Genomic DNA, 22764 nt, shown 5'->3' with positions numbered 1-22764 from the left:
CTGTTTTGTAACTTATGGTATTTAAATGTAGGTATTATTATTATTATTATTATTATTGTATTTAGAGGTATGAGAAGACTGGCAATATTTTTGACTATTTAAAGTAATTTTGAACTCATGATATTAAAGAGGTACCTCAGGCTAATGATGTTCGTAGATTGGTGAGATGTGTGTGTTTGCAGGTGAAAGGATTTGCCAACACCTGTTGGTGCTTCAGCCAAACTAAATCCTTCAGCCTCCACCAGGCTGAGAACACACCTCTGTGAACTGAGAAATGCTATGTTTTATATTCAAATACAGTGACAGCCGAATTCAGTGTGTGCAAATCGCTTTTGTTCTACTTTATTAACTCAATTTTTCCAACAGTGAAACAGGAAATCTCAGAGTTTGCTTCACAAGGTTTTATTCAAATGCAGGGGCAAGGTTGTAAATAAAAAAAAAAGGTTTGAATAAATGAAAATGGTAGGACTAAAGGCAAAAAGGTATTCTTGGAACAGTATGCTCATTACACTACTGTGTAAAAACAACTGCAACGTTTAATAAGTCCACTGTTTTAGGCAATCAATCTGAACTCATTATCACCCATTTACTTGTTTCATCCCTTTTCTTGTATTTCTCTGTTTTGATATTGCACTTTTCATGTGTCTGACTGGATTGTTCAGACAGCGGGTCATGTCAGCCTGTGTGGATAACAGGTCTACGTAAGAAAATGTTTAGAAGCAAAGACATCACAAACGTTTTGGCTGGAAATGCTTTGGAGAAAAAAAAACAGGATACAGATAATGGAATGCAACAAAAAATTACAGTGAGCTAACAAACAAGCTGTGTTAAGGTTATTTATAGATAAGGATCAGTGTAAATCACATGACAGTGTGTCCCAAAGGTCAGTAAGGTGATAGATGGCTGATTGATGGCAAAGGTGTCACATTCTGAGCTCAGTTTCCCAAAAGATTTGAAATCACTATAGATCATTTTTGTAGCGGGGCAACATGAACCTTAGCACAAACAATTTTTTGGGAAACTTTACTCTGGTCAGTTATAGTGACATCAAGTCAGGTAAGGTCTGGGTTAAGTTTAAAGGAATACTACAAAATAATCATTGTATCGGTGACTCATCCTGTCTTACAACTGAATATGTGAAGAAAACTAGGCGTTTCTTGCATGCCTCCACAGTGAACGAAGAATCCAAAAACAGAGAAAATTCTTCATTAATTGGAGTAAAAGGGGTCCATCAGGAAAACATCTGTTTACAAACTCTAACACATCACATACAGTATAATCCAAATCTCATTTATCCAGTTGTATACTCAGTACTTCCCAAACAGATCGCTTTTTCCTTTGGGGAACTGAACTAAAAGTGAAACTTGTCTCTCTTAAAAGCCAAACTCCATAGACAAAAACAATAATTTTACCTTGCTGAACATGGGAGCTGCTGGTCTGCCACTGCCTCTATCAGTTAGTTAGTGAGTGTTACTGTGTGACTTTGGTTTGTTAAAACTAATCTTTAAAAAAAAAGTCACACAATAACACAAACTACAAATCGAGGCAGAGGTAAGCCAACAGCTCCCCTGTTCAGTGATGTAAAATTACTGTTTCGTCAATAAAGTTTGGCTCTGATGAGAGCATAGTTAAATTTCACTTGTAGATCAGTTCCCCATCAGAAAAGGCTGTCTGTTTTAGAATTACTGGGTATAAGACTGGATAAATGAGACTAGGATTATACTGCTAATTGAGTATGAGTAACTGACATTTTCATATAGTTCTGCTGTTGTTTAAAGAGGACCACTTTTACTTCAAGAATTTCCTGTTTTTGGATTCTTTGCTCATAACGTTTTTTTGTTTGTTTTTTTTTTTTACAAATTAAACATAACACATGGTGAGTAGTTGATACACAAATTATCATTTTGTGGCTATTCCTTTAGGTTAAACATCAGGTCAGGGCTAGAGCTCTGTCTCATGCTACATGATGAGGGTACCATGGACATGGTACCATGTGCTGACAGTGACAGAAGACGTGTAAAAGTGCCTCAGGTTTACTCGGCGGGGAAAATACTAAACTCTCTTGTTGCACTGAGCTATTTTCAAGCTGTATAATGTAACATATACTTCCATTCTTATGCTTTCTGCATTGGTGCCTGCTTCATGATAAATCTGTGGATGGCTCTCATCACGAGAACAAGAGAAAAATCTTTGCATCAAAGCTGTTTAAGCCAGTGCACGCTGAGGCTGTTACAGACTCAGACCTTAGTTTATGAATTCACATCTTTAGCTTTATGTTAACATGTATGTGATTCCTCTGCTGCTAAGCATCGTGCCGCCCCTTCCATCACACCTCTGTAGGTCCAGCTCCACATGTCCTTCAGTGCTTTTAAACTTACTACAGATATAACGTTTCGCCAGTGATAAAAAAAAAAGGAATTTCTGTACAGATAAAGTGATTTTAGAATAAGTGCTATGTATCATGAAAGTGCTGAAACCATTTCTTGAAAAGCGGCTGTGGGCTCACTTTACCACTTAAAATGTTTCGGCACGTGTCTGCTATTAGCTCAGCGCGCGGGTCCGTGTGTGCGCGGGCACGTTTTCTCTTCCAGCTCTGTGAGTAACAGGCCTCCTACTGCGCGCTTCTGCCCACTGAGCGCAGAGAAAGAAATTAGGAAAGATGCAACAGAGGAGAGGAGAGAAAGCGAATAAGATGGCAGCAGAAACCGCATCCATCACGACCGCCCGCTCCTCAGCCCACAGTGACTCCCTACGGCGCTGAGAGAACCGAGCCTCCCACAAACCATCCATCATTCAAACGAGCGCATCTCTGCCGCGTCTATCCCACATACGAAGTTCAGTTATCACCAACCAACTGAGCCCACACTTTACAAAGCTTACTGACACAAACCGTGACCGCTAAAGACACTCCGCAGCTCTGCAGGTGACCCTTCATCTCATCCTCTCCCTCTCTGGCTGACCAGCTTCTGCTCAGAGATGTTGTTAGATGTGGCATCAAATGATAAACCTACTGTGACTCTCTGCATCTCCCACCAGCTCGGCCATATGCTGCGGTCGAACAGATGGGTCGATACATATTCCCTCACCCGGAGAGGGGGTGAGAGCTGGGGGAGGTGAAGGTCGGAGGAGGACAAGAGCGGGGGAGGGGCGCGGATCTGGTGTGACAGACTGAAGGATTTACAGTCTTTGTGCAGCGTCAGATTAGAAGAGCGGTGGTCTTTATACTGTCTGACACTAGCGCAGCCGCATGTGACGGGACAAAACCAGCTGTGCAGCATCGTGTGGCTCAGTCATAGTACACTGGTGGAGTGAAAATAGAGAGCGTCAGCAGGGGTGATGGTGTAATGGCGCACAATCTGGACGGTATATCCAGTTCAAATCTCTGTGGGATCTCGTGCTTTTCCCCACGTGATCCCAAATGATCAGCCATACCCATTACATATTTGTGTTACAGTTTGTCTTTTCTAATGCTTTGGGGGCAAAAAAAGTCACAGACCTCACAGCACCAATAGCTCTCCGTATGAGGTTTTCAGTTTTCAGTCAGTGCAGTGTGTTGGTGTAAAATGTGTGCTGTTTCTGAATGTTTAATGCAGCCGCATAAGGCCAGTGCAGAGCTTTTTAACATTTAAATCTGATTACAGGAATAAAACCACAGAAACATACAGTACAAATAAAAACACAAACCACTTCCTTGATGATGGTGAATGTAGTGTGAAAAATGAATGAGCAGGTTGACCATCAGGACTTTGGAGCATTTGGTGAGTTGGTGATATTTGCAATAACTCAAGCTCCGGCGTAGTCACTAGGTACACGTGTGACTGTGTGTGCTTGCCTATGAGTGAATGAGTGTTTGTGCGTGTGAGTGTGCAGTACGACGCAGCACTTTACAGTACAGTACAGTGCATGCAGTGCCAGATAATGCAGGCATCTGTGTGCGTATTATTTGATGAGCCTCTAGCTTTCCCATTCATGGCCGGCCAGCCCGTCGTCATCGGAGTCAGACTCCGGCGAGGCCTCCTTTATGCGGCGAAGCGCCTCGTGGATGCTCCTCGTCAGGGGGTCCGTGGAAGCTGGGAGCTCTCCCTGATCCTTTCTCTCTTTCCTAGGGACACGCCTCAGTTTGACCCCCTTGCGAATCTGAGCCAGGATGCTGTTGGGGTCATCATCGCCCGTCGAAGGTGGCAGAGACCGTTGGTCGACCTTCCTCAGGTGGAAGCTGCCTCTCTTCAGGGAGGCTAGCACCTCGTCCATGGGCGAGCTCACTGTAAACAGGAGAGAGGAGGGAGACAAACTGTGATTGGCTCCTGTTATTTACTAATATAGTAGAAAACAGGGATGATGTTTTGGTGAGCCGACCTGGAAGTTAGCTTTACACATTATGTTCAGCCAGATAATCTTTTCAAAGGATATAGGCTATAAAAAAACTACATCGGTCAAATGACTTCAATGTTGCCACCACAGCAGCCTTTTAAAAGCTACAAAATGTACGAGTGGGGTATTTACTGATGTCTTTTATGTCTTAAAATTAAGTGTAGCAAATGTCTTAAAGGGACAGTCCACCCTAAAATCAAAAGCACATATTTTTTTCTCTTACCTGTAGTGCTATTTATCAACCTAGATTGTTTTGGCGTGAGTTGCCAAGAGTTGGAGATATCGGCCGTAGAGACGTCTGCTCTCTATGAAATATAATGGAACAAGATGGTACTCGGCTTTTGGTGCTCAAAGCACAGAAAATCAACATCTGAAGAGCTCAACAGCAACGTCTCTTTCCAGAAATCATGAGCCAGTTACTCAAGATAATCCACAGACCTTGTTGTGAACAGTTTCATGTAGGAACTATTTTCTTTTTCCACCGAACTACATCCACCGACCGCATCACCACACAGAAGGAAGCGTATATTTACTGCTAGCTCACAGAGCACCACTGAGCTAGCTAACGTTACAGCTCAGCTAAAGGGGGACACCATTCATGAGTAGATGCACGTTTCCTTCTGTGTGGTGCTGGTGATGTGGTTGGTGGGTGTAGTTTGGTAGAAAAAAAAAGTCTGTAAATGAAACTGTTGCAGGTAAGAGGGAAAAAAACTGTCCCTTTAAACTTGTGTTAGCCGCAGACCTTATCTCAAACACTAACCAAACACCCACTCAAAAAAAATCATTGACTTTAAGACAAAAGAACCGGAAGTGCTAACATGCTAAGTCATTTCAGGGTTTCAGGACTTATTCCTGCTATGGTGCTCAGTGGTTCCAGTACCTCTTCTGCTGTGGGAGTCAAACTCTGGAGTCTTCCTCAGCTTTTTGCGGGCGCTCACCAGTTGGCTACTGTCAAAGAAGCGAGGGATAAACGGACCAAGTGGGGAGAGGGAGAGCTCTTCTGCTGTATTCTTCCCATCAATCTTCTGCCCGTGCCGACCAGGGCTCCCAGAGGGCGACACCTCCTCCTTTATCGGCAGAGGAGGTGGAGGGGGAGGTGGAGGAGGAGGAGACATAGGGGATGCTAGCAGTGAGGACAGGGAGCAGGGTGAGCAGGAGGAGTCTGCAGGACTGGGCACAGGTAGAGGAGGAAGGGACGCGGTGAGGACCGTAACGGGCTGAGTGGTGAGCGTGGAGCTGGGGTCCGTCTGCACACTGGTACTGAGACACAGCGGCTGTCCCTGCGTCTGGACACTGTCCACTCGCTCCTCTCTCTCACTGACGCTGTACATCTCCATGCTCCTTCCACGCTCTCTTCTTCTGGTGTGGGACACGCGTAGTCGAGTGGACTTCAGAATCACCTGACCTGGGTACCGCTGGAGAAACACACAACAAGAGACTGCAGTCAATGAGTAAGAAAAAAATAAATAAATACAAATGATTAAATAAATACATTTAAGGAGGGCACATACCTGTTTGAAAGTGCGTAACCTGTCCAGAGTTCTCTGTCTCTCCTGACTAACTCTGCTGCTCTTCCTCTCCTCGTCTTCCTGTTCTTCATTTTTCAGCTAAAAAAAAAAAGGTTTAGAATATGTCCGACAATGGTTTACAGTATACATCATTAAGAAACATAGTACACCTGTAAGACCTGGTGGGATATAGAGTCCTTGTGGATGCTTTGACGTTTTAGCTGTTTCTGAGTGTGGCTGGATACACAGATCTCCTGCACAAAGTCGGGACAAAAAAAACAAACATCAACAAACTGATCAACACAGCATCCAGCATACTGATAATTACAATGTAGATTTAACAGGACACACTTTCATGGGTCATTTCTGCTTGAATATGACATCCCAATCAAACAAAACACACACTTCTACATATTGAAGAGTATTTGGAATCCAGGATTTACTCTGAGGGATAAAAATGAGAGTGTGAGTGACGTGTACACACCCTTTTGTTCCTCAGATAGGAGCGCTTGGCAGTGATGCGGCCCCTTCTAGCCTCCAGCTGTCGAGCGCTGACCTGAAGTCGGCCCAGCTCTTCCCTCTCAGCAGTATCGTCCCCTTTCATATCATCTGCACTTTCAAAGGTGTCATAGTACACCACCTCATCCCGGCGCTCTGAAAACACACAAACATAAGTATATATATCGACATGTGTGGACACACAGGTTCAGATCTTTCGGGTATAAAAAAACTGGCTGAAGAGTGCTTCTTCCCACGTGTAGGTCTTAAAATGGATTTTAAACTTGGATTTTGTACATTTTTATTTATCTGATGTTGCTGGTTGTTTGATGAATTTGCTGGTCTTGAGTACACTGGTGTTTTGTTGGAGCTGATCTGAGTATGTGCCCAATCACTTCATGGATTGCACCTGAGACAGTCATCTAGCGTTCCTCTGACTGTCTGACGTCAGCCTGGTACATCTGTGAGCTGCCTCTTGTTTTCATGTCCTGATGAAGACTGTATGCCGAAATGTGTAGGCGTCAAGCCCATTTATTAAAGGCTTTTTTTGGTGCCTTGGATTTTTTTGTTTTTACTTATTTACCAAAGAAACAACTCCACCCTCTCCTGTGTGTGTTTGACAGATGCACCAGTGTTAATTCAGAGTGTTAATTCAGGATATCTTGTAGCAGGTTCATGCAACATCCAACAGTATCTGAATTGTGACGTCCTGCCCGGACTCTCTTAAAATGAGATATCTTATATGGATAATTCAATACTCTTCAACTTAGACCTATTTTCCCATGTTTTTGTGTGACTAATGAGAGCAACATTTTTTAAAAACTGATTGAGTGAGAAAGCTGCAGCCGCCAGACAGAGAACAGGCTGCAATGTAAAAACTCAAACATTTGGGCAACGTCAATTTACATCCATTTAAAGTGATTTTCGCCACTGACAGGCTCAGATTATTAGTGTCTGGGATTCCTACAGAGATATACCTTTTGTTTAAAGAGCAAAATCCAGGCCCAAAATTGATTTCATCAAACACACTACACACCATTAAAATCAACGGTATTTTTAGCATGTATAGAGTCGGCATATTTTCCCATCAAACTGGGTAAAAATGTTTGTTTGAACTGTGGGAAAATGAACCGAGACTTTTGTTTTGTTTGTCTGTCAACTTCAGATGACGTGTGTTTTGTTATGATAAAATTACTGTTTATTTAAATGAAGTTTGGTGGCTTTGGCGACAGAAATTTCATCCTGTGAGCAAAATGTGTCCAAAACGGGCTAATATATTCATTAAAAATACCTGACATCTGTCTGCGAATGCTGTCTAGTTGAGCAGTGAGGAGCAGCTCTTCACACTGTAGTATCTCAGCCTGGATGTCGTACAGTTGGAGCTGGAGCTCATAGTACTGTGTCTCCATGTGGTCTAAGAGGGCCATGGCATCCTCACTGCTACACAGACTCTGCATCTGAAGGGACAGGATAAAAAATTCTCATAAAACAACTGTGTGTGTGTTTGTGCATATATGTTTTGTATGGTGTTGAATGTTAGTACCACACCTCCTCTCGAAGTGTGTGTTTCCTCTGCTCCAGACAGATCTCCCTGGCTCTCTGGAGCTGTAGAGTTTCCTTGGCGACAGAGTAGCGGAGTCTTTCCATGCGCTCCACCGCAGCGGTCCATGAAGACTTACCAAACTTGCGCTGGTCCACCTTCATACGCTCATACACCCCTACACATACACGATCAACAGAAGGCAGTGCACAGGGGCTGAGTGATATTTCCACACAGTTCAAAGTGATGTGTTCTCACGTGAAAGTGAGTCACCGACACGATCAAATAACTTTCTCCTCTGATAATGCGAGTGGGCATTCACCCACACCTTTATTTCTTTTAATGTGATGACTCAAGTCTCACAGGAGTAAAGCTTTATTACAAGAATGCAGAGGGAGACATCTACGGGCCACATTTGGACACTACAGCTTCTTTCATTCCAGTTTGCACTTGCAGCCACTCTCTTATCTGCTTTTGGATCTAATAAGTGTCAGACAATAAATGGACCAATCAGTAGTGGAGAGGAAAGTGCGATAAGCACGGGCACACTGTGGAGTAACCCTGCACAGAGACAATCTGCTGGCAGAGCTGTTTGATCAATAGGTTGTCCTTGTTTCTTCCTGTCCCTGTCAAACCATGGCTGTCTGCACTGCCTCATTAATACCAAATCACATTAGCTCTGGCATTCAAAAACCACACACAGGTCAATAGCAGGCCAATTCTACCACTCTGTCTGTGTGTGTGTGTGTGTGTGTGTGTGTGTGTGTGTGTGTGTGTGTCAAAGTCATCCCTCTGCTGTTTTATTGACTTGACATTGGCAGTGACAGTGATGGCCAAGTCTCACAGGAGTAAAGCTTTATTACAAGAATGCAGAGGGAGACATCTACGGGCCACATTTGGACACTACAGCTTCTTTCATTCCAGTTTGCACTTGCAGCCACTCTCTTATCTGCTTTTGGATCTAATAGCCCAAGTAGTCATTCTCCATGGAAATCTGTTGAGAGAGGATGAGCATATTTTTGTGAGCAAGGCTAAGAACGCCGACAAGCCTTAGTGAAGGAGTGTGACAAAGAATTATCTTGTGAAAAATAAAGTCCTTAGAAGCATAAATTGGACAATTTAAAAAATATGCACATACTGTGATAAAGTATATTTTAAGAGACAGTGGATGAATGTGTAGTAAACAAATGTGAGGTGATCAAAGATAAAACATGGTAGTTCTATGTGCACAGTACAGCCAACGCAGTCTCACTAATACCTGGAAGTTAGAGGTACATTCATAAAAAATCCAGACTGAGGAGATACACCGCTTCATTTGAGATTCAGAGCTGGCTGTATCCAAAATTTGTGCATTACTGCCACAAAAAGTAGCAAGAGTAAATGGGCTTAAAGGGACAGTTCACCCAAAAACCAAAAAAAAACATATAGTTCCTCTAACCTGTGGTGCTATTTATCAATCTAGATTGTCCCAGTGGAGTGTTGGAGATAGCAGCCGTAGAGATGTCTGGCTTTTCTCTAATATTACGGCACTAGATAGCACTCAGCTTCTGCTGCTCAAAGGGCCAAAAATACATCTGAAAAACTAAAAAGACAGACATCTCTACAGTTGATGACAATTAGCAACTGACACACACACACACACACACACACACACAAAAAAAAAAATCTAGTTTTAAAAAATAGCACTACAGGTAAGAGGGAAATAAAGTATTTTGGATTTTTGAGTGAACTGTTCCTTTAACAAAAAAAAAAAACAAAGGGGAAAAACAGAAATGTTTTCCCTAATAATACTAATAATACTCTCCTCAACACATGATGTCGAGACAGACTGTCTGTCTAAAATGGCTGAATGCTGTGAGGAACAGGAAAAGTTAGAAATGCACATTTTAACTGGTTGATTTTACCTGAGAAAGCAGGCATGGAGACATTACACTGGAGACAGTGACATTATGCAGTATTTTAAACGTGCCGATTCAAACACACCTGTGCAATCACAACTTCTTATATTACATTTTCAAACAGCTTATAAAAACATATTCAACCCTAAGACAGAGCAAAGGAGATTAATATTGCATAGAAATGTAAGTGTAAAATGACTTCTGGCCCTTTTTTATGATGATTAAAAGGAAGAACAATGTAACAATTATTTTACCATTTATGAACACTTAGGCAGCCAATTACAACCTGTAATATAATATCTTTTACTAAGTGCAATGTGGTGCTTTTTAGAGAAAGTTAAAGACCATAATGGAAACATGGCAACACCATGTCTATATTAACAAAACACAGATAACTCACTGATCAGCGCAGGGCAAATTTTTTTAAAGAATTTAAAATAATAATAATAATAATAATAATAATAATAATAATAATAATAGATGGGACTTACAGTATATAGCGCTTTTCTAGGTACTCAAAGATGCTTTACATGAAATGCAAAAGAAAAACAAATACATTAACTTAAACTAACTTAAATTAACTACCAGATGAGGAAAACAAACGGTGTCAATGCAGCACAAAGAAGGAAAGTGAGCAGCAGAGGTTACAGAGCTGCTTCCCCGTCTGCCCCTTAGTAACCTCACTGCACCTCAGCTCACACTGTGCTTCTCAGCAGTGCACCAGTATCATTTACCTCTGCAACTGCCTGCTGTCGCCAGCGCACATCCCTTTAATGTCCACTTCTTTTCTGCATGGCTATACATGGTGTAATTTCAGACATGTCGGCTTCACATCCAGTGATTTTTGTTACTGTAAATCTTCAACATTTTTCATGAAAACCTACCATCTAAAAATGCATTTTAAAAAAACATATAGGCCTACCAACTTTTTGGATATACTGTATAGCATTGTTTTGCCCTTGTGAATGAAAATGATTAAAGGCTACATGATGATCAGAGGATACACTGAGACTACTAAAACACTGACTCATCAACACACTGCCTATTTCATAACTGTGGAATTCACGATTATTGTCAATATACTCACTATTTATCATACTTTCTTTGTTAATCTTATGGTTAGTTAATGTTTCATTTTATTGCCTGACATACAGAATCAGCTTTCTGTTTTCTTTGTTTTAAATGATCATCTAAATTTGTCCATTGAAAATCCTAAATTTGCCAGAGTAGATAAGGCTCGCAGAACCAGGGGCCTCTTTTAAATCACTTCTTAAAACCTACTTTTATTGCTTTTATGTGATTTTGTGTATTCATTTATCTTTTTATCCCACCCTGATCTTGCCTATAATAATAATAATAATAATAATAATAATAATAATAATAATAATAATAATAATAATAATAATAATAATAATAATAACGTATTTACTGCTTTTATTCTTTTTAGTGTAGTTGTTTTTATCCGTTTTTTTAATCATTGTTATCTCTATTTCTTATTATCATCTGTTTTTGTTCTGATGTGTTCTGTTTTTTAATTCTACCTTAACATCTGTCAAACAATAATGTCTTAGTTTGGCATTTCTGTTTGGTGGCTATTGTTACGTCGCCTCTGCTTTGCTTTGTTTGTCAAAGCACTTTGTAAACTCTGTTTTTAAAGTCGCTACACACATTAAGTTATTATTATTATTTATACATTAACCGTTTTCCAGCTCACACAATACAGTAATCTCATTTTCCAGTGGTCTTTTTTCTCTCTCAATGTCTATCATTCATTTTTACTGTAACTATTCAATTTATAGATTTCTCTAATAAGGCATTTTGATAAAACATACCTCTGTACAGCGCTAAAAAAACATACACAACATAAGCATGCGGTGCAATGGAGAGAGCAATCCAAAGCTCCAAATATTAAAGACATAAATAATGACAGATGATACAGGACATGAAAGAAAAATATGAAAAATTGACCAGAAAAATGTAACAGAGAACCCACAACTAAGGAAACTCAGATGAGCGACAGAAAGCCATGCTGTGTCTGAGGCACAGACGCTGCAGGCTATAAATAGACCCGGAAGTACAATTTCAACACCCGCTCTCCCCTCCTCACACTGGTAGGAGGTTCCATGGTGTAATGGTTAGCACTCTGGACTCTGAATCCAGCGATCCGAGTTCAAATCTCGGTGGGACCTGCAGGTTTTTTCAACTACTTAGCCCTCCTCACTGGCAAAGCCCCCCCCTACATACTGACGTATGTTTGAGAAACTTATCACACTGCAGTAAAAAACCACACAACAGAGAGACAGACAGGAAGAGAGCTGGCTCCGACAAAAACAACTCAGCAGAGAAGACGTGATCCGAGTTGACTCTCAACTTTGACCTGGTAGTTATGCAGTGGGTCACAGGTCACAGGCCTAGTTGCCTGGTTTGTAGAAAAATGTGAGAGTTACATGTACAGTATGCAGGTTTTCTCTTTGCATCTTTCTAAACTGTAAAGTAAGCCTCTAAATGCTCCACAGGACAGAAAGAATCTAAAGTCTAAAGTCCTGCGAGGTGGGAAATAAAGGACAGCGTCATAGCATCCTTTCTGTATGAGCTAAGAAATAGGTTGTAACAATCAGCTATATATCCTATTATCGTGTCCTTCTCTCAGCATAACAATAGATTTGGTTCAATAACACAAAACAAATTCAAGGGAATTTTATCATTTATCAGGAATCAGATTTTCTGGAAATCAGACTGTTTTTTTTATCAAATTGATTATAGATCCTAATGCCACTTGATTGAAAGGCAGTTTTTTCATGCAGTACTACAATTCAGATGTTAATGTATCAGAATTTTGATCGCCAGGTATTTGCCTGTGTTTAATACTTGATATTTTTTCTACAAAAAACTTCAACAAGGGAAATGACACTTGAAACAAAGGACAATAACAGCAGATTGCCAGCTCAGATGCAGATTCAACATGCTGAATCAGCTGAAATAAAGGCGACAAGGGCCAACAGTGCGGGGCACATCTCAAAACTGTCAAAACTGTGACCTGACACACCCCAAGCCCAGCTGTTTCCTTGGTGTGTGTCTGGGCTAACAGAGGGCGCTGATTAATGAAATTACTCTGATTGGTAGTTCAGCTCAGTGTACGAGAAGAGAGACGGAGGTGAGGAAAGAAGACATGAGATCAAAACTTGCTATATGAGCTAAATTTGTTTTCTGCAGGTGTAGAACGTACATGCTGTTGGTTGCAGTCTGTTCAGTGTGTTCAAATGCATATTTTAACTGAGACAAAGGCGACGTGAGACAACACAAGAGTCAGTCTTAGTTGGCACTAATTCTTTGATTTCTGTTTGGTGTTTCTGGGCCTTAAAGGGACATAACTCACTGCTGACACTCCCGTCTTTAAGAGACTGACTGTGTCTCATCTCCACAGCAGAACTGGGATTGGGAGCATTTATTCAGCCACGCCTAAAGTGTGAAGTTCTCCAACCTTGTCCTCCATCCCTCCTGATGGAGGACAAGGTCCTGATCCCAGTGTGTCAGCATCATCCTGTGCCTGCATTAAACCTATAGGACCACACACAACATGACTTATTCATGTCTCTGTGAGACTGCAGGAAACTGGAGATCCATGGGGCTTCATTCCAGCTCACAGTATGTCACTCAGCCTCCAGCTGCCACGCCCCAAGTGTTTCAGATTAACTGTGAAAGAGTACAAAACTGACAGGAAGGCGTATCCATCCACAGCCGGGAAAAACTGTGTCCGTTTGCTTCTTTACTTACGGATGTTGTGTAGTAATGTGATATTGAAGTTATTTTATTATCGATGTGAGTCAGTGAGCTAAATATAAACGTGCCATCAGCTCTGCAATAATGATTTCCACCTTTCCACCAGTTATCAGCATCCATCTGCCCTTTGGAATAAGACACATCTCACCACCACCCTCCAAATGACTTACCAACCGTACGGCATCTTATCAGAATAAACAAGAGAGGCAATTTTAATAGATCACAGTCAAATATGCATACATAAACTGATGCACACACACACACACACACACACACACACACATTGCTCCACACACACAGAGCAGATTGTATTTTAAGAGACTTGAGAATTTCCTGTGACCATCTATTGTGTTTTATGACCGTGCCATGTTGGCGCCTGTAGAGAAATACATCACTGAATCTAGATCCCTCTGCATGATGGTGAACTTCCCACACATGCAAGTTTAACATAACATTTAAAAAAAATAAATAATTTAAAAAATCAAAATATAAAGTCAAACTACCACAAACAACTCAAAAAAACACAACTACTTAGTCACATTTGTCATTTTCTCACACTTTGATTTCAATAGTAGACACGATTTTTTCATAACTAAAATCAGCTGGCCATCTGTGTGTGTGTGTGTGTCTGTGTGTGCATGTGTGTGTGTGTACTGTATACTTGTCAGTGGAGAACTGACAAGTATACAACTCCAAAAGTTGAGGAGGCTTGACTGAACGCCAAATAGGTTTTGGCACATTACTAGGTCAACGGATTTGGGCCCAAACTCTGTAAGAGCCTAGTTTTTCTGAGACAAATCCACCCAAAATCTTAAAGATCTTCCGTGGAGCTAACTCTTCATGCACCCACATACAAATGCAACCTTGGTGCAAGTTGTTACCTTGATCTGCTGTCTGCGTAGCATTGCTAGTTCCCTCATGTCTCTGAAGGGCTGCAGCAGGTACTGGTACAGCTGTGTGGAGGCCTCCAGCAGGCCTCCGTAGACCTCGTCTTCCTCCTCATACAGCTCCAACAGCTCCACCATACTGTCCATGGTCTTGTGCTTATCCAGCAGCTGCATCACATGCACAAACAGGAAGAACATTTTATCAATGTCAAAATACAAATAACTTTCAGAATATCAGAGTAGATTAATATTTATAGCCTCTTTTAAAATCTCTTTGTTATCCATATTAAATGTAGTGCGGGACGGGGCCTCCTAAGAGCTCCAAACAGACAGAAAATATAAAGACAGTTGGAAGGACCTTGACTTTAAGTGTCTGTTACGCACATATCAGAAGAAGTGCACACTGATCAAACATACTATAAGTCTATAAGTGTCTGTAACTTTTAACCTTTCAACCCCCCAATCTGTAGTTTTTATGTACCACATATCTGAACTCCCAGAAAACTGCAGGTCTGCTGCTAATTTCTTTTAATCTAATGTTGAAACTTTCCTGTTTGCTGCTACATTATAAGAAATCAAATACGTATTCATTTTTTTATTACACCACACTGTAACTTTTATTCATATATGTTATACCTGTTTTGGTCTTGTTTTTATTTTCTATTCTCTGGCTCTTCAACTGCATTTTTACTTGCATTTAAATGTCCTTTTGTTTGAGTTTGTCTCAATGCTTTTTATGTAAAACACCTTGAATTGCCTCGTTGTCAAAATGTTCATAAAATTGCATCTTTTCTGAGTCTTAACTAGGAGTTGAATTCCCCCTCAGTCTCCCCTGTAATTTGAACCATGGCTATGTAGATGTAGATAATGTTGATGAAACGTGTTTGCAGTTGGTTGTTGTCCGTGTAACAGTTTGATAACAGTGAAAGGAAATCAGTAAACACATCATATACATCCATCAGTATCACTCAGCAGTGAATGGAAACTTGCACCTCATTGTGAGATTAAGACCATACCTTGTGTAACTGTAAATAATAGGAGTATATTTGAGTGCAGTCTGAGTGAGCAGAGTCCTTTCTGCTGCTGGGAAGAAGATCAATACACACACATTTTTGCCAGACTGAACAATCCTGCAGGCTACCAGCAGGCACTGAAATAGCCATTAACTCAGCCCTCAAATGGAGTGGGAGGATCAATAGGCCAGTATGTGTGTGTGTGTGTGTGTGTGTGTGTGAGATGCTAACTGTGCCTGTGTTTGAATGAACTACTGTACTGAGGATTTGCTGTTATAAAGAGCTGAATAAGATCAGTAGCGTTCCATCCATCTTAAGGATGAATACACCTTCAAGCAGACTGGAGATCCCAAACAAAGACGTACATTTATTGAAATAACAGGAGCAAATACGTTCGGGCTGGTTGGTGCACATTCTGCAAAACTGATGGCTCTGCTGTTTGATGTTTTTGCTCAGGAAGGGCAGTTGGGCAAAGCTTCCTGTGTCTGGTTTTCTGTCTTTTTTTATTTTGAACGTGTGTGTGTGTGTGTGTGTGTGTGTGTGTGTGTGTGTGTGTGTGTGTGTGTGTGTGGGAGTGGGTGTGGGAATGACATGCGGGTGATTCGTCTCTGCTACTCATAACCTCATTTCCCTGCCAAAAGCGGAGCCGAAAAGGAAATGCCTCAGCCAGAAGTCATACAACACATCAGTATACATGGATTTAGTCTTTTAACTCTTTCTTGCTTTTTCAAAGACGTGAATATACAGGTACATGTAACATTTATTTTGTGATCTGTCTGTACTGCTGGAGTAATGAACGGTTTAAGCTTAAAATAAACTCACTTTTTAAAATACTAACCTTAAAAGGCTGTTTTCCTCAAAATATCTTTTCTCACTCTAAGCCAAAAGTTTCAGCCTCAGTAGTACACACGTAAACCAAACCTTCCAATTTTATTCCTATTTATTTTCTGATAGTTTTTACAGAACGGTTTATTGATCCATAGCATGATTTATAGAGCATTTTATTCCTAAAAACATGACAACATTTGTTTTTTTATAGCTGTTGATAGTATTTTCTAATTTACAGAGCTAAAAAAGAGTTCCCAAAATAAATTCCAAATTCCATATTAGAGTCCAAAAACATTTGACTCTAATATGTCAACAGCATGAAAAACACGATCCTAGCTTAATCAAATGTTCAGATTTCTGATCTGGAAATGTGCATATTTGATTAGATAATGACTATAATGTGTGTATTAGAAAGTTGGTTAATCTAAAATGGCATCGTCCTGGTCAATACTACATGTATCTGAAAGATATTAATTCCATAAATAAAGGTAACAGTCAAAGTTAATGTGGCATCCACTATAATGCCAGTCAGGAGTGATGCTGCGCTGCTAAAACTGTCAAACTCTTCCATTAAAGCTCTCTCTCACCTGCTCTCTCAGAGGACTTCTTGCACTCTCTGGCTCCATAAGTCAAGGCTGCATTAATCCAACCCCATTGATTAGTAGGACAATGTGAGAGCCAGAGAGTATCAGTGTAATGTCTGTTTATATTAAGAGCAGTTATTCAATCACTAGCTGCTGGTGTGTAAGAGGAGCTGCAGGCCTGAGGTGTGTATGGTGTCTGGATTATGTCTCCACTGTGCAGAGTCAAAGATGCAGAGCAGTTATCATTTAGTCTTATTATTGCTGCTAGTATTTGGCTTTATATACAAACAGAAGAAATGTTTCTTAATGTTACTTCAAGACGTCTTTTACAACTATTTATATAATGCACGTAAAGCTCATTTTCTGCTGACAATCATGTCTGAACGCACCGGTGGCTGGTTTGAAACCATGTATGCGTCTATATTCTTTGTTATTTGGCACAGTAACATGTTTTAACCATAGACAGTCTATTGTTTTATCAGCAGTTTGTCAGCAGGATTACAGAAAAACAACAGCCCCGGTTACCATGAAACTTGGTAGAAGACTGTAACATGGGCCTGAAAAAAAGGCATTAAATTTCGGAAGTTATCCAAAACATGGGGTTTATATAGTAACTATTCTTTACTTTTTGATAGCACTGCAAGGCAGGGTATTTGGCCTCGGTGCAGGTCTGCCCCTCTAGTTTTGTTCTGTTTTCACCACATACAAAGTTCGTACATTTCAAATTTCTAAAGTTTTTGTTTTTGTTTCAGCCATTAAGACTGATGCTTTTTCACTCTCTTGTGCACGCTTAAACTACAGGATATGTATTCCTCTCTTTTAATACTGACGTTTTGAATAAAGTGTTGTTTTCAATTTAAAGCAAGAATGTTTCACTATTTATGAAATAATTATTTCCTGATACATAGATTTGTCTAAAAATCATTGTCTGTTTCTGCATTTTCTCCTACATTTTTTTCCTAACAACAGTATAAAAACAAACGAGACAGTGAAAGAAATCTGATATATATCATCTTATTACAGTCAGTGACTCTCTGCCATTAAAAATTTAAATATAGTGTGTTACTTGAGTCTTTATACATAAATAAGCCAGAAAGGCCCGCTAAAAATGGTGATCCCCTGAATATTAAAGACACTGCAGCTGAAAGTTGGCTGTAGGTAAAATCTTGGTAGCATCCCGCCCCGTTTTAAACTGTCTCATCCACTGCATGGGAGACAGTCCAGGACGGCTCCATAGAAAAGCTGAGATTCATGCTTTATCAAGTTCTTTTCTGTTAAAAGGAAATTTTAGCATTTTTTGAACTTTTCATGTTTGGTGTCCAAATGACTTATGGAGCCAACAATTTTTGAATTTAGTCCAGTATTGAGTGAGAGTGCTGCAGCCTCAGCTGTGAGACAAGCTGCAATGTCATCCCTATTGGACGTTTTGAACTGTCAATGTATGTCCACTAAAAGTGCTTGTTTTTTGCCACTGACGGGCTCAGAGTGTTATTTTAAGTGTCTGAAATCATAACAGAAAGGCTTTTCTTTTCCTTTAGCTCTGTCAGTTCAGTCCCGCTTAAGGAAAACCCTCGTTCTGAAATCTCGCAGGATGTGACTTGCAATAACGTTAGTAGGAGTTTAAGAGAGAAGTACTAGGAAGAGAGTGTTGTGTTGCAGCACAGAAAGGATAGCTTGGTGTTATATAAAATATTTTAAATGACATGGCCGACTATTTAGTTGATTTTGACAGTGTGTAGAAGTCAGAGATTTCAGGAGCAGACATCTCTTTGGTTGCACACACTATCAAACATCAAGCAAAAAATCTGCTTCATTTCTCTGATGTAATGTCGTCTGACACTCATACGATCTGAGACTGTCAGTGGCAAAATAAAGCAACACTTTTAGGAGATGTTAATCGTCAGCGCACAATTGCCCACAGGGATTACATCCACAGCCTGATCTGCCACTGCGGCTGGAGCGGTCTCTCTCAAACCTGGACCAATTTCAGAATTTGTTGTATCCATTAGTTACCTCGACACATAGCCATGGAAAAACGGGGTCCAGGTTAGAAAACACAAGTTTCTCTCTAAAGAGCAGCACACAGCTGTTTCCCTGAGCTTTTCTATGAAATCATCCGGGACTGCCTCCCATGCAGTCTCTGAGACAGGGTTTGCAACCTGAGAAGGTGACTTTGCACATTACATCAACAAGTTAATTTGAAAAGGAGAGAAGTGCTTGAAGTGTGTGTGTGTGTGTGTGTGTGTGTGTGTGTGTGTGTGTGTGTGTGTGTGCACGAGCATGACTCTCAGCTATGTAAGCAGCAGACAGCAGCCATGCTGAGGGTATAATATTCCACAGAGGATTTACTTTGTTCAACCTAATTTTACAAATTCTTCCTTTCTCATTCCTGCTCTCACCTTTGTATTCTCAAGATAGTTTGTACATGGGAATGAAATGGAAACACATTCTGTGTCGGCTGTTTCATCAGTGCACAGCACTGTTAAAGGATATGTCTGTATATTTTTGTTTCTCCCATTCTTATGAATACAAGATTGTGATATGGCTTGTTTCATTTTGACCTCTTCCTCTCACAGGCCTTGATTCTTTTCCTGCTTTACATACCTGATATAGGCATCATTAGTAATAATACCAAGTTGACTTTAGTTGCTTGGTTTTCTTCATAAAAGTCCACATGTGGATCTTAGATGTCAGACATACAATATGCCAATACAAAGAGGTAAAAAGCACATATATTGCAGGAAAGAGATGAGCAGAACATAACTTGCAGAAAAACTTATACACCCTGTCTCACTTGCAAAAAATAATGATTTTAATGCAACGTTTCGCTAATAGACCTTTAGAAGGCAAAACCTGTGACGAAGGTCTATTTAAACGCTGCATTAAATTATTGTTTTTGCAAATTAGACTGTGTGCAGGAGTTTCTTCAACTTCAGTCTGGAGTATCCAAAATAAATAAATAAATAATAATAATATATATATTATATGTATATGTATATTATATGTATATATATATATATATATATATATATATATATATATATATATATATATATATATATATATATATATATCCATAGAAGTTCCAGTAAAACTGAAACCAAATCAATGTTCTTGAATATAAAGAAAAGACAGTGTCATGAAAGTATGAAAGCAAAGGCCATGAATCAGTCTACTGTCATGTGTTATGCATGACGATAAATGTGCACAGCATGCCAAACCATCAAGGACCAGCAAGAACTAGGTCAGGACCACCTCAGACCATCGTCAATCACCTAAAACCTGCTAAAAACCAACTAAACCCAGCTCCCAGCATAAGCTGTTTTTTTCCCCAGCAGGCTTGTCTGGTCATCACAGCAGAAGGACTATGGTCTCACAGTTGTCCAGATGTCCCCCTGTGTGATTGTGAGTGCAGGGAAAGACTGTGCACAGACTGTGTTTATATCACGCTGACGGAGTCATGCAGATGCTGTTGGGGGATCACAGAAACTCTCACCTCTTGCAGATGTTTGGTTGCACGGTTGAGCGCCTCCTCGTACCCGGACTGCCTCAGCTCACTCAGACTCTCATAGTACTCATCCGGGTCATCGTTTTCAGTGAACAGCACCTGCGAGAGGATCTTCCATCCGCACGTATCGAGCGCGTGGCCCAGGTACCTCTGTAAACTGTAGCAGAGCTCGTCCATCTCGGTCTCGGGGACTTCCGCCGGGCCGAACAGCACCGTCCACATCCCGGCGGGCTCCTCCGGGAACACCGGGAGGCAGGGCTCCAGGTCCGAGTTCACCGAGCACAGCTGCTGGTGGATGGAGCGGAGGTCCTGGAAGGAGAAGAGTCCGGCCCAGCTGCAGTCCTCCCTGCTCAGACTGTCCAGCTCCTCCAGGTCCAAGCTGTCCAGTGACGGGGACAGAGGGTCCTCTCTTAGTGATTTCAACACCTCTGTATCAGGACTAACAGGAGACTGAATTTTAACAGGGCTCGGTTTTGTTGCCTTCTTCGGGCTGCAGCCTCTCACCAAAGCCTCCTTGGCTCCTCTGCTCGGGCTCCTGGACACTTTATCTCTGACGGGACTTTCGAGCCATTTTGTTTTGTCCCCTTCCTGTGCAGTCGCCTCCGCCGGTGGGTCCCTGCCAAAGCTTCTCCTCTGCACCGTCCTGTTGTGACACGTAATGGCAAATTTACCCTCCACTTCATTCCAGGCCACGATAAACACAAATTTATGCTTCTCCTTCTCCTCAAACGCATTGGGGCGGACGGCTACCCAGCCCGACTCCAAATTATCCTCCATTGTGAAGGACATGTCTGCAAAGTGATGGGACACAAATATCAACACGGCAACACAAGCTAGCACCGCTCGGGAGTCGGATGCTCTGTCGTAAAAAGGTGTCAAAACAGCGTTTACCAAACACTGTTTTCTCCCCGAGGATGTTTTCCCTGCAGGGCTACCCTCCTTCGCTCGGGCGGGATGTGGAGCAGTGCGGAGTCATTTCCCATCTCTGGCCCACCTGCTTTCCGCTGTCTGACCGCCTTTCTGCTGCAGCTTTGCGGTTAGCTTTGCGACCACACAAGACTCTGACACATTACATGCGACCGTGTGTTGTCGGTAGACCCGCCTGCTGTCAGCTGTGCTCCGTTATTCTCGATCTCCTTTCTCATCATACAGCACCAGCCGGATCCAGAAACTGCAGCGTGCATCGTTCAATTGCAACACACCGAGGGCGTGAGGAGGTGCGACCAGAGGGTTTGTCCGGCTGCACTGTCTCCAAGAAGGTTTGCATCGTCCCCAAACTCATAACATCACCATGTTTTCTTCATCGTTTGCACAGGGAGACCACATACGCAAAAAAATAAATAACGTTGCCTTCATGTGCTGCAGGAATTTCCATTAATCCCCTTACAAAGCACGAGCAAGTGTTTTTACATTTTCACCAGCCTTCACCATTTTGTTACCATTTTTATAATATATTTGTTAAATCGTATTTTTACTGGCTAAATGGAAAGTAAATCACAGTTAACATGTATTATTGTGAAATTCCGCCAAGAGCTGACTGTGTCCGTGGAGCATTTAAACGCAACATCTCCACTTGAGCAGGGCACGTAAGGACGTGCTGACGTTTTTTTTAGGTTGACCAGTGTGGGATGCTTTGCAGAGTAGCTGCAGCATCGAAAACCATGGGCGGATTATTAGACAATCGGCCCCTGAGCACAGACATATTAAAGGCCCCAACACCTCTGCTAAATAGTAGACAGACACACAGACTTTGTGGTGGTTTTGTCAGAGTTTTTTTCTGTCTCTTTGTTGTTGTCAGCGTCTTTTTGCAGTTTTGTGTCTTATTGTGGTTATTTTGTTTCTCTTTGTTGTTGTTTTTCTCTCTCTCTCTCTAGCTCCGTTGCATCTATTTGTAGTTATTTTGTCTCTCTTAGTTGTATAATGTGTCTTTTCTTGGTCATTTTGTGTATCTATGTAGTTATTTTGTGCCATTTTGTTTCTTTGCATCTGTTTGTTGTAATTTTGTGTTTCTTTAAAGGTCAATTTGTGTCTCTCTGGGGAACAGTTGTGTCTTTTTTGGTTATTTTGTGTCACTTTGAAGTTCCTTTGCATTACTTACTGTTCATTCTGAGTCTCTTCCTGGTTGATATTTGTTAATTGGAGTGACATTTTGCAGGTAAAAGCAAGGGGTGCCCTGACGATTTAGGCCCCTAGGCCTGGGCCCAGTCGGCCCGTTCGGTAGTCTGTTTATGTCGAAAACAATATGCATATCATGCTTTTTGAAAATAGTTGTATCAGTAAAATGCAAAAGCAAACATATTATAATTGTCATAGATATTTAAACAGTTGCAGCACAGCTGATTTCTTGCC

The 22764-nt window shown here is 41.1% G+C and overlaps 1 protein-coding gene and 1 non-coding gene across 2 annotated transcripts; one reads left to right on the top strand and one right to left on the bottom strand.

Moving 5' to 3' along the window:
• Positions 1–386: 386 nt before the first annotated feature.
• On the bottom strand, positions 387–22125 carry LOC121944062 (junction-mediating and -regulatory protein-like). Its single transcript, XM_042487732.1, is given in 10 exon segments — positions 387–4262; positions 5252–5786; positions 5883–5978; positions 6050–6133; positions 6364–6533; positions 7669–7834; positions 7926–8170; positions 8812–8911; positions 14477–14650; positions 20404–22125. Coding segments are annotated over 10 exon segments (2679 nt in total). The 5' UTR covers positions 21205–22125; the 3' UTR covers positions 387–3954.
• On the top strand, positions 11933–12004 carry trnaq-cug. Its single transcript has one exon. It is a non-coding gene; the product is annotated as a tRNA-Gln (tRNA).
• Positions 22126–22764: the final 639 nt, after the last annotated feature.

The sequence above is a fragment of the Plectropomus leopardus genome, chromosome 6, assembly GCF_008729295.1.
Source record: "Plectropomus leopardus isolate mb chromosome 6, YSFRI_Pleo_2.0, whole genome shotgun sequence".
Lineage (NCBI taxonomy): Eukaryota > Metazoa > Chordata > Actinopteri > Perciformes > Serranidae > Plectropomus > Plectropomus leopardus.
This window is presented reverse-complemented; position numbering and strand designations above follow the sequence as displayed.